The sequence below is a fragment of the Primulina tabacum genome, chromosome 4 (genome assembly GCF_025594145.1).
Source record: "Primulina tabacum isolate GXHZ01 chromosome 4, ASM2559414v2, whole genome shotgun sequence".
NCBI lineage: Eukaryota > Viridiplantae > Streptophyta > Magnoliopsida > Lamiales > Gesneriaceae > Primulina > Primulina tabacum.
Genome location: NC_134553.1, coordinates 5,435,459 through 5,452,433, shown reverse-complemented (window position 1 = coordinate 5,452,433; position 16,975 = coordinate 5,435,459). Strand labels below are relative to the sequence as shown.

Here is a 16,975-nt window from a genome sequence, read left to right as displayed (position 1 = left end):
TTATTGTGAATATCGGTAGGTTTGACCCATCTTCTAGATAAAGATTCGTGAGACCGTCTCACAAGAGACCTATAACAAAAGAATCATTTTTAATAATTTTCCAATAATTTCGGCATTTCATCTTGGAAGTGGAAAAAAATTCAAATGTCCAATCATGATTTGGTGCATGACGTCATCCAGTTTCATCACAGATCTTGTTAAAATTCATAATTCTTTAAAATTTTAAGCAATCTAATTGACTTTTTTTATAGACAATATTAAACCTGACTCAAATTAAAAAAAAATATTATTTTTATGTTATAAATATTATTTTTCGTAAAAAATATGAATCAAATTAATTTATCTCATAGATATAAACTCATAAAACCATCTAAAAAAACTACTCTATTTCGAATTAACAACTCATGCATACGATAATACGCGTGAATAAATTATTAACCTCGTACAATAATTTGTGTGAATAAATTATTAACCTAATTTATTATTTTTTAAATATTTAAGTTATTGATTGTGATGAATATATTCTTATTTATTTTTTAAATTTATTAAAACAGGTTCTTATGATATTTTTTATTGAATGAAAGAATGGATTGTTTTTTCTATTTAAATGATAAAGATAATTACACCAAGGGGTTGATATAATTATATAATTCGAGCGTCCAAAATTTTTTCCTCTTTGAAACCTAAAACATATATATCATGTGTATAATGGCACTTAGCATTCCCTGCTGTTTGTTGTTACTCCTTCTCCCCCCTTTCCTAAGAATAAACCTGTAACCAAGATTCACTCACCGTGTTTGTTTTCCTCCTCAACCTCTGGAATACAAACTGCAGCAACATCTGCATCCGTTTCGTCGGTTTTTGCAGGCACTGCTGTATCCGGGGCTACATCATCCATAGTAATGTGTGACATTTCAACAGATAGCGAGCTATCTTCTTCTTTACTCAAAGTCGGAGATTGGATTGGCACAGGAGAAATACTAGCTGAAGGGGATGAAGCACCATTGAATTCGGGGAACGAAACTGGAGTTATGGACGGAGCAGGAGACACAGAACCATTAGCTGAAGCCGAAAGTGATGATGCATATGAAAAGGCTGCAGCTGAAACCGGGGATGGAGTCTCATTGAATGAAGGTTCAGGGGACGCCCCACGACTAATGACAGCAGGTGAAGGAGATGAATCTGACTCTTCCACAGGCTGCTGTAGGCTCCAATACATTATACTTGCTGTCAAAATAAGGATCATTTTTTGGTTCACCTGTCAATAACATCACCAAGATTTGTGTGTGAAGCTTGAAATAATTATACGTATTTGTTCGATCAGACCAAGTTAAAAGTTGACAAAAACCATTGTTTGAAAATACATGAAAGATAAATTAAAAGAGATCTGTCACTGCAAGATCACCTCCATAATATCTTCAGGCAACAAGAAAATGGAACAGCCAAGCTTCCTAGCAACACTGATTATATATGTAGCATTCAGCTTCTTTTCATCATCTGTCAAATAAAAATGACAAGTCAGTTTCTCACCAACACTTTCGATGTGTGATATAGTTTATTAAGTAAAACCGTAAGGTTCCATTCTTGTGTGTTAAAATAATATGAAGTAAAGGGAGTAAATTTTCAAGTGCGCTGGAGTCTACTCTCTGAGTTGGGTCGACAAGTTTGAATTAGAAAGAGTTAACAACTCGAAATATTTAATGTTCCAAATGGCATAGTTTCAATCCTCTACCTTTTCTAAAACACAGAAACTACCAAGCATACTATCATATACCTTCACAGTTAGGATCTTATTAATTGCTGTTCAAAATCCGGATATCAGTCATTCTTTTGGTAGCAAAAAGTCATACGACCACATTAAATTGTTGTTCTGCCAATAAATTAACAACGTACCACTTTCACCCTTAGTAACAAGATTCCAGTTAACAACTCGCGGCTCAACCGCACTGAGAAGTTCGAGAAAGAACAATCCACTCGAAAGTCTCTTATCCTAGAAAAGAATTAATACAGAAGTTCACTATAAACAGCAGACAGTATTTTTGTAAAAGCATAAGTAATCAAGATATGGATACGTATATTTTTTCTGGACAAGAAATTGTGAAGAAAAGGAGCTCAGCCTCAACCTTAAAACTTTCAATTTGAGATTTTCTGCCTGAATTCTTTACTTTTCTATTAACCCAGTTGAGTATATCAGCATCTGTAATCTCCTTACCCTGGAAACGGGATCTTAGGTTCTTCAAAAGCTGAAGCATATTAAATCTCATCAACTGCCAAAGGAAAGCTGCAAGAAAACAAGAAGTTTTTGTCAGTGAATGGTCCGAGGATTCAAAACGAGAGGATGGTAGAAAAAAATTACAGAAAGAAAGATGAGCCAAAACCATCTACAAAGCCAAGGAAAAGGTGTTCTCACAACAAGCACCAAATATACTTCAGAGAACTCAGTGGGCTGAACGGAGGCTAAGTTCTTCGAAGAAATTGGCGCTTAAGTGGACAAAGCAAAAATATGTATTAAAAGAGTCCCCTCAAGCTTATAAAAATATAGAACCAGTCAAATAGGGGGTATAGACCTTATAAATGGCCAAATGTAAATGAGTTTCACACACGAGATCTTCCTCAGCTAAATCTTACACTATGTATTACTTAATGTATAAAAAACCTTAATGTGTCTAAACATAGAATCATTAAGCATGTTACCACGTATGAGTTTTTTATTCCCTTGCACAAAATCATTTCCAGCCACGTTTACAAGGGACAGTTTCAACAGCTTCCCTATCCTGATGACCTGATTGCAATTCTCTACTTTTCTAAACGGCATCTTTATTGGTGGTTTTGTTGCGTACTTCCAGTTGACATGTCCTGGAGAAACTTTATCAAGCACTTCAAGAAGAACCCACCTACAGACGTGATATGTTTATTATGTTTGAGATTGGCAACCTAACAAGATTGATACCAGTGGTGGCGAGCACCGATAACATGATAATCTATCTTCACTTTGATAGCAGGAGAACTCACCCATTTCTAACATCCTCAAACAAGTTATTGACATAAGAGGCAATTCCAAGACTGTTGATCCAAAGTCGAAAGCACCTTTCTTCTCTGGATATTAGGTTATCATCCGTCATCATCTCAGCAAACGAGACTTTTTTGCAGTCTGTAGACAAGCCATTCCTGGGAAAAAGAGGCCAGTTTCCTAGGATATCCCAAATATCTCATTTAATTTTAGTTCCACTATAAAGTTCAGAGAGGAAAAGCTGTCTACCCAGAGAACCATGTAATTCATAAATATCATATCTGGGAATTTATTTTCTGAAAAATCAAATTGGCAGGAGAAACATATCATAATATAACTTTGGAAACTAATAAACCATAAATTTCAAGCAAAGGATTCAAAACCCAAGATGCGCCTGACAAAGGGGAAGTGCAATACATTGAAATAACTGGTAGAGCAGGTTCTAAATGCAGATAAGAAACAGAGCAAGTTGAGATAATTCTCATGATGTACTGAAATCATGCTCTTGATTTTATTTTGCCATACATCTGTTCCAGATACCAGAAAACAGGTTGAATTCAAAAGTTGAGTTCTAACCTCTGATGAAAAATCTGAGCAACAAAAGCAAGATTCAGATTTGTAGATCCCTCCACGATATCCTTGGGAGTTAGATATCTCTTGCAGTCCATTTTTTCTGCATGCTCAAGGACCAGATTAGCCCGTTCAGTGGGATCTTTAGCATCTATGGTGGTGGGGTTGCAATGTTCTGGTGCAAGTACATTAAGCAGGTAAGCATAAGCCTCTCCGTCCTACAGAACATAAACATATGAAAAATTATAATAAATTGAAATTAATTGTGGAAAATTAAATACCATGTTTGTTTGTGGCGGACATACCATCAACTCAACTCAAATTTTACTTAAACCAATTAATGCATGTCCAATACTTCAACCCAAAATATTTTTTCTCAAAATCTTGAATTAGATCAATATCTCATTCCATAAGTGATAAGTCAACTAGTCAAAACACAACCTCAAATTTTTCACTCCACTTTTTCATAGTAATCAATTATTGTATTGTATTACCCACTTTCACTAAATTATCATCTACACAATATCATTATATTGCACATTACATCAGCTTTCAAAATTTATATACAGACAACATTTCAAAACAAGTAAAAAGAAATTCAAAACGCTCGTGAGTTGAGTAGAGTCAAAAGCTCAACCAAATGACACCAAAGAGATCCAAGCCCTGATAAGGAAAAGGAAAGCTGCTCTGTGATGATTGCATTATATTAATAAAGGAAAATCCAAACAGAATTTTCTTCAAGTAACCATTATGCCCAAGAAATAGTTCAACTCTGTTGATAATTTTCAATTTCAACTAGGAACCTGTCAACAGAAATATATATTTCAACAAAATACCGCACTTAAAAACACTTCCAAGAACAACTCTCCCAATTTCCGGATTTTCTAGATATAAAGTCCTTTGTTGCATAAGCAACTCCCTAGCTACTTCATGGAATGCAACTGCAGTATTAACTTTTAAACAAATACATACCTTCAAATCAGAAGAAAAATTTGTCACATTTTTCTCGTAGCCTGCTTATTTGAGATGGAAATTCATCCACTTAAGCAAAACTTTTTCTGGAGCAAGTCCCATAAGCTCCTCAACATCCTGCATACAATAATGGCAAGATCAGCACAATTAAAATATACATTCGTGGGACATATAAAAAAGAAACTGTAATTTTATTGTGAGGATTTGGAGCCAGTTACATTACTGTCTTCCACCAGTTCTACAAGCTGGGGTGTCTTTCTGAGATTGAGATCTGCCAACAGTTGGATCTGAAGGTGACAATAATAAAATCAATGAAAAATAGATTTTGTGAGAAAGATCAACCAGCACACTCCTAAAAATGCAAATTTTATAAGCATCAGAAACAGTGAACGGTCTTCTATGACTAATATTTCTTTATTTCTAAATTAAAAATGAGAGGCTGAGGAACTAGAGACTGTAACCTTTATAATTTGAGAAATTAACCCGAGTACCAAATGAGGCTGCAAGGAATCAACAGGAGACATAGCATTACATTTTCTAAAAAAAAATTGTATGGTCCATTTTTCTCAACAAATCAGCTCAACTTACTCTTCCTTCAATCAAGTCTTGAGTACCGATATTGACTACGGTGCAACCGATAGCCTTTGCAGAGTTAAGGCACAATGTGTGATTCTCGTTTCTTTCCCATGGATTGAGCACACGTTTTGTGTTGATAGCCCGTTCATCTATTGTCCCAGGCACCGCAACATTAATCAGCTTACTATATATATCCACAATCATAATGAAAACCATAAACAATGGATTCAAACAGAAACGGAATAATTCAAAGCTGTCATATTGAAATACCATAATAGGACTCCATCCTTTGCAAGATCAAACAAAGCATTTGTGGACGCATCGATTGGAAGGAACTGATTCAAAAATGGGTCATCTCTGAGGTAGCTATTTATATGAGCCACATATGAAGCCTTCTCAGACTCACTGATAGTGTGAAGAAGGATGGTTGTGATGGCCTTCAGGAAAGACGAAGAGTGTCTTCGATTTCCGGATTTGCCATTTCCTCGATTTTGTAAATCTAGATAGGACTGTTTATTCAATAAAACAAAATGTCACTAAACATCATCAAATTTCCAGTATCGGCCCATCATGGAGATGACCATATCCACTCGGATTCAACATTCACAACAGAAACATGAAATATTTTACACTTAATAGTGAATAAAATCACATTTAGGATTTACGGCAAAAACACTTACCCTGAGGAAGCCTTCAAAATCTATCTCATTATTCATGTCAGAATATAATTCTCCCAACCCATTCTTGATCTCCTCCTCACTGAACATCTCATTGAATGCCTTCAGTTTTGCAAATAATGGAGGCAAATCGCCAATCGTAACTTTACCATTCTGATTCTTTATTGATGTGTACTGCAAAAAACAAAAAAAGAAATAAAAACCATACCCACGTTCAAACTTCATTTCTTAAAATGCACAACCACTATCTGAATTCATTCAGGATTCAAGACACAATGATCAAATGCCAACCGACACAACCTCCCATCGCCACAATCACGTGAACATACTCCATGGACAAAATATCAATTCACAAGAATAAAAGAGGAAGTAAACAGCGATGAAAAGAAAATTACTCTGGATTTGAGGCTTCGAAGCTCGACTTGTGTGAACTCACTGTGAAGCAATTGATCGGAAACAACTACTCCCACAAAACCAGACATCTGCTTCTTGCCCCGCGCTTCCGCAAATCAAGGGAAACGATCGAATTCGCTCCGAAATTATGACTGAAAAATCACAAATCCAAAAACCCGATTTCACGGTTACATTCTCAGTCCAAGGATACCAAAGAGTACCGAATAAAAATCAAGAAAACCCAACAAAATCCAACAACGTTTAATCACTACGTTCTCAATTCCTGTAAAACACAAAATAAATCTCAAAACAAACAAAAACCCACACATTTCACCATCAAACGTAGAAAGATTCCCCGTAAGAGCTTTACAATGAAAAATTCAGTAAAACAGGAGTGGGGGTGTCAATAATACATGCATACCTCCAAGAAATCCAAGATTTGAACAACTGGGTTTTACATAATCCTTATTAATATTAATACAAGGTTTGACGGTTCTGCGCAAATATTTCCAAATCTTTAATAATATGCAAATGTAAACAGGTATAGAAGTTTTGTGCAAGTGCAACTGCTTCTGTGAAGGGGCAGAGTGGGGGAGATTTGGGGTGTGGACACGCAATGAGGTTAGTAACCAAGAAATAACATCGCGAATGAATTAGGTATGATGGATCGCATCTGGATACACCAACTCCACCACGCGCAAGACGGTGGTGCCTGGTCTCTACGCGCTCTTCTGTTCCATTGCAACATTATAAATGCCTTCAGCTGTTTTTTTTTTTTATTTTTGAGTAGGTTTCTTGTGAGACATTCTCACGAATAATTATCTGTGAGACAGGTCAATTCGATCATCTTAGCATAAAAAATAATTTTTTCATGGATGACCCAAATAAGATATTTGTCTCACAAAATACGATCTGTAAGATCATCTAACGTAAATTTTTTTTTATTTTATTATATATAATATATTAATGTCATCTCAACAATAAAAACATAAATAAACACGCATGAACGATATATCAACTCTATAAATAAATATGTTATTATCATATATATCTTAGTTGGTTTTCCTCCAATAACACGTATTTATATGATTTTAAACGTATAACAAATTCTTTTTTTATTTCTCTATTAAATTTACTTTTTTATCTTTCTTTTACTCTTTTAGCTAAAGAAGAAGAAAGAAAGATAAATTTATGAAAAATTTCTCTAGATTAAAAATTCAGTATCCCACCATAATTTTTTAAGATTTAGTACCTGACAATTATATACTTTTAGTTTTAACTCCCCACAAATCCAAAGTTACAATTTTGTCTTTTTACTATTTAAAAATATATATAATTTTATCCACAAAAATTACACATGTCTTTTTCATCTAAAATGTATTTTTTTTAAAAATTTATTTCTCAATTATCATGGAACAAGAGTAAATACTTATTTGACATACAAAGTACCAATTATAGGATTTCACATACTTGATTTCGCTATTTGAATACTCGAAACATATAAGAAAATAATATATTTTCGAATAATCACCACAAATTCGCTCGTTGTTGGTCTTTTCATGAAAAATGCATTATGATAAATTATTCATGTCATTTAAAAAAAAAAGTACATATTTTAGAGTTTCAAATGCTTAATTTGACTCTTTGAAAACTCCAAATGTGTAAGAAAACACTGGATCTTCGAGCAATTATCATAAATTCTATAATTGTTAGTCTTTTCATTGAAATTGTGTTATGATAACTTATTCATATCATCTAATTTTTGAAAAAACACAGTTTCCCACTAATAATGGAATTAGAAAAAATACTTATTTTGACTGTTAAAATACATATTTTGGGATTCTAGATATTTGATTCGGCTATCTGAATACTTCAAATGTGTAATAAAATATTTGAATTTCAAGTAATATTAAGTGGCTTTTGATGGCGTCATTTGTGAAGTTAAAATGTGATACCTAAATTGGTATAAAGGGTATATAATTAGAGTCTACAAATGCATGATTTTACTCCCTAAATACTCATATCCAATTATTTGGGGATGTCAAAATATAGTCTGATAATGACATTAATGAAGTACAAATTTTATACCTAAATTAACACAAATAAGACATAATTCGAATCCACATACTTGATTTTATCTTTAAATACTCAAATTCGATTATTTGATGATGTCAAAATATATAATTTGAAGGTAATATTTAGTGGCTTTTGATGATGAGATTTATAAATTAAAGATGTGGTATCTAAATTGGTACAAATAGTACATAATTCGATCCTACATATACTTGATTTTACCATTTTAAGACTCAATTTTGATTATTTTATCATATAAAAAAATATAGTTTCAAGTAATATTGAGTGACTTTTGATGTGTCATTTGTAAAGTTAAAATGTGATGCCTAAATTGGTACATATATTATCTAATTCGAGTGTACTTGATTTTACTCCATAAATACTAAAATTCAATTAATTTTTATGTCAAAATATATAGTTTGAAAGTAATATTGAGTGGTTTTTGATGATGATATTCGCGAAATAAAAATATGATGCCTAAAATAATACAAACAATACATAATTCGGGTCACGAAATACTTGATTGTACTATTTAAAGACTCAAGTTTGATTATTTGATGATGTTCAAAAATATAGTTTGAAATTAATATTTTCTATGACGTCATTCGTGAAGTAAAAATGTGATACCTAAATTAATATAAAGAAAACCTAATTCGAGTTATAAATAGTTGATTTACCCTTACATACGCACATTCAATTATTTGGGGAGTTCAAAATGAATAGTTTAAAGTTAATATTTAGTGACATTTGATAATAACATTCGTGAAGTAAAAATGTGATGCTTAATTTAATAATAATAATAGTACCTAATTCGACTCCATAGATATTATCGAGTGGTTTTTGGTAATGGCATCAACAAAAGCTATTAACTTCAAACTATTTTACATTCGTGAAGTAAAAGTGTGATGCCTAAAATGTGACGTGTTACTTATTTGATAATGATATCCGTGAATTATAAATTTGATACCTAAAAATGTGACATTAAAAATGTTTAATTTGACATCTCAAATAATCGGATACGTGTATTTATGAGGTAAAATAAACTATTTGTAACTCGAATTGTGTTTTACTTGTATCAATTTATGTATAACATTTTTTACTTCAACACCATAAAAAATATTAACTTCAAACTATATTTTTTGGCATCATCAAATAATCAAATTTGAGTTTCTAAATGGTAAAATCGAGTATTTCGTTACTTGAATTAGGTATTATTTGTATTAATTTAGGTATCACATTTTTACTTCACGAATATCATTCATCAAAGGTCACTCGATATTACTTTCAAACTATATATTTTGACATGAAAAATTAATTGAATTTTAGTATTTATGGAGTAAAATCAAGTATTGATATACTTGAATTAGATATTATTTGTACCCATTTATGTATCACATTTTAACTTCACAAATGATACATATAAAGTCAATCAATATTACTTGAAATATTTTTTTATGCCAAAATAATCAAAATCGAGTCTTCAAATGGTAAAATCAAGTATTTTTTCTAATTTCATGATTAGTAAGAAACTGTGTTTCTTCAAAAATTAGATGACATGAATAAGTCATAATAACACAATTTCAATGAAAAAACTAACTATTACAGAATTTATTGTGATTGCTCGAAGATCCAGTAATTTCTGACACATTTGAAGTATTCAAAGAGTAAAATAAAACACTTGAAACTCCAAAATATGTACTTTGTAGGTCAAAATAAATATCTAATATTATTTCATGATCAATGGTGAACTATTTTTTTTTAAATGACATGAATAAGTTATCATAATGTATTTTTCATGAAAAGACCAACAATGACCGAATTTGTGGTGATTACTCGAAAATATAGTATTTTCTTATACATTTGGAGTATTCAAAGACCGAAAGCAAGTATCTGAAACCCCATAATAGGTACTTTGTATGGCAAAATAAGTATTTACTCTTATTCCATGATAATTTAGAAATAATTTTTTTTTAAATTATATTATAGATGAAGAAGACATGTGTAAGTTTTCTGAATAAAATTATATATTTTTAAATAATAAAAGGACAAAATTATAAATTTGGATTTGTGGGGAGTTAAAACTAAAATTATATCATTGTCATGTATTAAGTATTAAAAAATTGTGGTGGAGTACTGAATTTTAATTTAAAGATGTGCAGAGAGATTTTTCACAAATATACCAAGAAAGAAATGATAAAATCTAGACCATCAGCTATTTTTGGCACACTATTCACATCCATATATTTTTTAAATATAATTTTACATATATACAATGAATTTCATAAAATTAGAATAGCACCTTCGGGGACATCTGACAATTATAATAAAATAATTTTTCTATTTAATTCTATATTTTATTTTTTTATCATTATATTTTTCTCATAAAAATAATAATTGAGTGATGAATGAGGAAATTAAGAAACTAAAATTGATGTGTTTTATCAATCAAATTTATTATAGAACATATGAATAATATAATATTATTTAGTTATTTGTCAATATTTTCTCTCTTTTTGATCGATATGAATCATCTCGTTAAATATACAAGTCCTGATATTTAAATTTTATTTAAACAACATACGACATTCCAAGTATTTGTGATGGACTGTTTAGATAAATATCTTGTTAAATTATTTATAAATGATTCAAAATATATTGTATTAAATTAATTTTTAATTTTCGTGCCTGAAATAATCATGTCATATGATGTAGAAAATTGAAATAGATAACTCGAAATTTTTTTTTTTAATTTTGAAACATTATCTACATGTAGAATACAAGTTTAGAAAGTAAATATGATATATGCAATTAAGTGTTAATAATATTTAAATTTGGAAAACTCAACCTTAAAAGCTAGTTCAATAAAAGAAGATCGTCAAACTACAATAAATTAATACAGCTGACGTGAGATATTTAACGCAACATCTTCATGTCCAAGAATAAACAAATAAAACATGAAGTTAACAAGACATTATCGGATGATTCATATGACAGTCCATCAGATGACGATAAGTTTGAGCTCTCATATCATATTAAGATTAAGACTTGAACCTAACTTAATATCAAAAGTTAGCTCAATGAGATAACGCTGTCCAAATCTATATATACAATTCTTAATGATTTAATTCAATCTATGCTTGGATAAAGTGGATATTTGAAATGTTTGATGTAATATTAGAATTGGAGTATTTTGATTGAAAGTTTTCGAAATGGATTAATAAAATTATCAGTTTTGAGTATAACAAAAGAAGGTTAAAGAAACAAGATCGAACAACTCAGGCCAGTCTCCAAAACTACATCTATTTCGAATACATTGGAAATTTTAACTAATTCAAATACAGAATCTCTGCATAAAAAAGAATTTATAATAATGTTTTGTTTTTTATTAAAGGGAAAGCTAAGAGGCTATCCCTCTCATTCTCATATTTTCAAGCCAGTAAAATCAAAGAGAAGCTCATATACAATCTGAGTTAATTACAAATCCCAGAAAAAACCAGAAAACTTGGTAAGTCATTCGAGCCGACGAACAGGGGTAAACAAAGAATACAAGAATAACTCTTTACCTTTTCAAATTGTTGTACCAGTGACACCGCCTTTTACTTGAAGGGAAGCACAATAAATACTGTAGAATGGATCTCGTGGAGTATGTCCCGCAATCTGATTTACATCTCAATCGAAATGCTGATAAAAGAACCTAAGTTATCTTTAAAAACCAAGCCTCAAACGCTAACAAAATCCCTCGAAAATACATTTTTTGAACACGTATAGTTTGCAGACCCCTGTTAGCTCTGTGAAACGGCATCATAATGAGAAGAAACATATGTCTACTGAGGGATATGTACTAAAATCACAATTCATGTGCTTTTTTAAAGTCTCCGCTCCTACATTATCTTCAGAAAGATGAAATTTCCTAAGCAGCAATTCCTGAAGAAGGTCAAAGAAAGAAAAGTTATGAATATATAGTGGCTAGATTTGGTATACCACTAATTAATATTGAAGTCAGTGTACTGTCTATTGCTCGATGTAATCTTCAGTGAATTTCAAGGATGATTAATATGTTTGAAACATCAGTAAATTATATCATTGTACTGGCACTATTGTCATTCCAACTTGCTTTTAAATTACGGAAAAGACTGCAAGTTAGACATGCTTTGACCCTGTAAAAATTGTCATTGACTTCGGTAAATACAATTTTCTATCGAAAATTTTTAACCTATGAATCTAAAAGAACACCAATACAAGCCATCTATTTCTTTTTTAAAAAAATTTGCTTATATCTCATTAAATATAGTTGTATATGAATGAGATTTTATAACAAGACACGGCCATTTCCAGAATCCAGATAATAAATCGATACTTTATCCCCCTTTCTAGTTTTGTTTACATCAGGTATATGTGGCAATGGAAGATCATCATCAAAGTTGAAAATCTTGACTTTGATCAAGCTAAATCACTTCAAATCACACTGGAAGCATGCATGCATGTTCAAAAACATGCACCTGAGTGTGTGTGTGTGTCTGCTTGTGCAAAGAGACATATATGGTGCGAGGTTCACCACATTACAGCCTACAAGTTCACAAGGGTCCAGTTCGAAACATATGAATATTCAAATTACAACCTTGGCATTGTTTCTGCAAATGAGCTAGAAAAAAAAAACAGTTCCAGTTTCAGATTTCAGTTTCTGTATTATCTCCACAAATGAAGCAGCAATAAGTCAAAAAAATTTAGCTAATAATACTTCATCCTATACTATGCTTCTATTGAGTAATACGGTCACAACAAATAAAAGAAAGAAAAGAACAGTTGTTATAGGAAGAGCTCAAATATTATATCAATGATATTTATGAATCATCAAATCCCATCTTTTCAAGGAAAAAAATATGTTATAAAATATCACCATTCCATTTTGGTCAACAGCATTATTCGCAAAATTTGGCGGAAGGCTAAACATATTACCTCTTTTGGGTTGTCTACTTGGAATGTCATAGCTCACCCCATAACTGTCAGAATCTTTAGCAGTGCCATCTTCTGGATTTCCAATACGATAATCCAATGAACCAGAATTATCCAGCTCGGAAGAAGTAGTTTGCCAGGTAGGATCACCATAAACAGAGCCACTGCGGTAAAAGTCCCCATAAGATCCCTCATAACCACTGCCTGATGCAGCAAATGAGGACGATGTAGCCACACCTGTTCCACCGTTTCTTCCAAAACCTCCCATTCCCAGCGAATAACTGTTTTCTCCACCTCTATAGCCAACACTTCCCCCATTATATCCAGAAGAATTGCCGCCAACAGATGCTGCAATAGGAGAAGTGCCCCAATTTGCTCCATTGTTTCCAAATACACCAAAAACACCACTTCCAGAACCGAAGTATGAACCTGAGCTAGCATTATTCGGGGAAGTGTTAAGGCTGCCATTTCCCCATACATTTCTTGATGGTGAGCTGAAAACAGAATCACCTCTACTGCTACTGGAGTTGTATCCAATAGCGGTATTATACCTACTCTGGTTACTTCCAAAAAACGGGTTCATAACACGGTCATATCCCAGGTTGCCACTAAAGTTAGAACCCCCTCCAAATCCAGTGTTCAACCCTTGCTCCATATTAATTCCCATTCCCAGAGTTGGTGAACCAAAATGTGGGAATCCAGCGCGAGAATTAGCTAATGAATTGTATCTACCATCCATTCTGATTCCGTAACCTCCAAGAGAGCTCAGATTATACCCCTGGGTATAGCTGTTCACGATATTGTTGGGTCTACTAAATCCATAGTTGTATCCAAGAAGCGGGCTCCGGCTAGGCCCGGGAGATAATTCTTTCGGAACTGCTCGCTTAACCTCAACCATCTTACCATTGAGTTCATGAAAGGTTTTGAACAACACCCTTTCAACCGCATCCTCTGAATCGTAGGTTATAAACCCAAAACCTCTCGGTCTTTGTGTGTTGTGATCATACATCACTACAGCATCCGTTATGGTACCAAACTGATCGAAGTAACTTTTAAAATCACTCTCAGTCACCGTAGATGCTAATCCTCCTACAAAAATCTTTTTAGTGCGTCCATATCCCGGTGATCCCTGAGTACTGCCAATATTTCGGTTTATCAGGTGCTGATCATCTCTTGGAACAGCTTTCTTTGCTTCCACCTGAAAGTTAAAAGACAACGTGTAGTCACACAAAATGAGAAGCATGAAAATTAACCAAGAGTAAATTTACAGTCAATTGATTTAGTATACGTAGTATTTGGCAACGCAGATAGCAGCATTTCGAATGCAATGTGATTTGTAAACAATATACTGAACTGACTTACGGTTCGCCCATCAATCATGTGCTTCTCCTTAACCACTCTTTCCGCAACTGCAGGGTCTGCATAGACAACAAAACCAAAACCACGAGCACGACCCGTGGTTCGATCTCGCATGATTACAGCCTCTACCACTTGTCCATAGGCTCCGAAATATTCTTTAAGACGATCCTCATCGGTGTCCCAAGAAATCCCGCCAATGAAAAGCTTTCCTTGATCCATCTCCATCTTTTCTGAAAATTCATACCAAATTACCTCAAAGTTCAACAATCCTCCATCAAACCAAATAATTAATAAAGATTTGAAAGCAAAAACTGAAGGAGCAACAATCTCGACTACAATATACACTGATTAGATCAGAACAATTCTCTGTGAAGTGCCCGGATCAAATCAAGAATGGGTAACTTGATGCAGCACAAAATATAACATAGATTGCAATCGTAGAAGAATCGCAGCAACTCCAAAATGCAAACCATCAACAGACAAATCTAACAGATCCGGATATACACATAAAAAAACAATAAATAAGAGCTAGTCGAAAAAGAAAAATCAGACCTTATCCAGAAAATGAGGCAGGAACCCAGTACTGATCACTGATCAAATATCAAGAGGGAAATGCCCGATTTAATAAAACAGGATTGGATCCTTCATTCATCGGCCAAGATCAAACATACGCAATCCTGAAAACTCAGAATCCACGTAGATCAGACAGAACCCACAAACGATAACAATCAGATGGTCAACAAAAACCAATATTTTGATTCAACTTCGCAAAAACTCACCACCAAAGGAGGAGAAGAAATCAATGGATTTGAGCCAAGATCTAATGAGAGGAATATACATAAATAAAAACACAAGGTATGTTCATCCTCTCACTTTGTTCTCCCTCTCTCTCCAAAGGTCCTTCTCTTCCTTTTCTTTTTCCTTGTTTATTCCACTCCTTTTTCACATAATCAAAAGAAATGGAATTTCTTGAGCGATGAAAGGAGATATTGATTATATTTAATATATTATATATTATATTATATATAATATATATATGCATATATATATTTACAAATATTGTAGGGAGAGAAAGAGAGAGGGGAGGAGGAGGTTGTGTTTATAGGAATGGTTCAGCAAATTCATTGGTGTGAGAAAATTTCGAGCCTAAGGTAGACGACAGAAGCTGATGATATTTTAGCTTTATCGTGCTGCTCCGCTAATTTGTCATTCAAAATAATATATATATCTAAAAAATATTAATATTTTTTCATATTTAAATATATATTTACATATGGGAGTAATTTTAGATTTTATGCTACATTTTTTTACTTGATTTATGACATATTAGACATTAAATTTAAAAAGATCAAATTTAAGAAAATCTATGTTTTACATGTGAGTGCAAGGATCATGAGGCTATGTCATGCAAGTTGTGGATATATGATATGATATTTAAGTTACTCTTACATCATTTAAATGTCACGATGAAAAATCGCAGTAGTTATTTTTCAATGTATCTTGAATAAATATTCATTCTAATGATATAACTTATAAATTATTTTAATCAAGTAAATCATATTGAACAATGTGCAACATTGAATAAGTTGAGGATTTACTTAACTAACATATAACGCAACTTATGAGATTTAAACCTACTCTATAATATATATATATAATTATATATATATATAATTATTAACGACCAAATGTCTTAAACAGTTATTAAATGTTTTATTCGCGATAAAAAGTTACCAAAATTTCAAGTTAGTTTTTTTTTCTTTTTTTGTTACACAAACTGAGAGATAAATATTGTCAAATATTCATTAATTTCGACATTTTGTGTTATACGTCCACACATTTAATTTTTTAGAATTCTTTTTTTTTTCAGATAAAAAAAAATAATTTATTCGGCAAAAGATTACCATAACAACCTATGTCGGATTTATAGTTGACTTGTAACTATCATATCTCACGTGTATGTATTCTCACATTTCTTGAAATAATTAAATATCTCATATGGGTATAAAAATGTTTTGTTTTCTTTCTTTGAGAAATATAAAAAGAAGAAAGAAATGAGACCATGAATGCAGTGACGGAGCCAGAAATATGGCTCTGCCCGAGCTTTCTGGCTCCGCCCGAGCTATAATTTTACACTCTACAATCTTTTAATATTTTAAATTGATATATCCGGACTAATATCATATTATTTCAAAATTATACAAAATTTACATATAAATTTTTTTTAAAAAAATTGGGCGATCCGGACTAAAGCCCGGATATATAAGAGTGTAGCTCTGCCCTTGCATGAATGCCAAGTGGATCTACTTCTTGTTGCCATTGATGAATTCAACTGCCAAGAAATCTGTAATCGGTATTGGGATTTTGGATAAATTGTAAGAGGGCAAGTGGG

The 16,975-nt window shown here is 32.3% G+C and overlaps 2 protein-coding genes across 2 annotated transcripts; both read right to left on the bottom strand.

The window, feature by feature from the left end:
- Positions 1-632: 632 nt before the first annotated feature.
- Positions 633-6,574, bottom strand: LOC142542754 (fimbrin-1-like). The gene is given in 14 exon segments (XM_075649573.1): positions 633-1,258; positions 1,406-1,497; positions 1,894-1,990; positions 2,124-2,281; positions 2,695-2,894; positions 3,013-3,168; positions 3,587-3,798; positions 4,553-4,669; positions 4,771-4,839; positions 5,014-5,052; positions 5,141-5,312; positions 5,399-5,637; positions 5,809-5,979; positions 6,201-6,574. Coding segments are annotated over 14 exon segments (2,283 nt in total). The 5' UTR covers positions 6,288-6,574; the 3' UTR covers positions 633-784.
- Positions 6,575-11,632: 5,058 nt separating this feature from the next.
- On the bottom strand, positions 11,633-15,589 carry LOC142542752 (uncharacterized). Its single transcript, XM_075649570.1, has 5 exons — positions 15,363-15,589; positions 15,136-15,260; positions 14,587-14,813; positions 13,228-14,422; positions 11,633-12,195 (listed from the first exon to the last, which is right to left on the bottom strand). Exons 3-5 carry the CDS (start codon positions 14,806-14,808, stop codon positions 12,182-12,184), a joined length of 1,431 nt encoding a protein of 476 aa, XP_075505685.1. The 5' UTR covers positions 14,809-14,813; positions 15,136-15,260; positions 15,363-15,589; the 3' UTR covers positions 11,633-12,181.
- Between the last annotated feature and the right edge of the window lie 1,386 nt (positions 15,590-16,975).

What these genes read in the sequence shown, in the direction of transcription:
- LOC142542752 (XM_075649570.1), bottom strand. Translation starts at nt 14,808, where the DNA reads ATGGAGATGGATCAAGGAAAGCTTTTCATTGGCGGGATTTCTTGGGAC. An exon ending in ACATGATTGATGGGCGAACC is followed by an intron (nt 14,423 to 14,586) that starts GTAAGTCAGTTC and finishes TTTAACTTTCAG; the next exon opens with GTGGAAGCAAAGAAAGCTGT.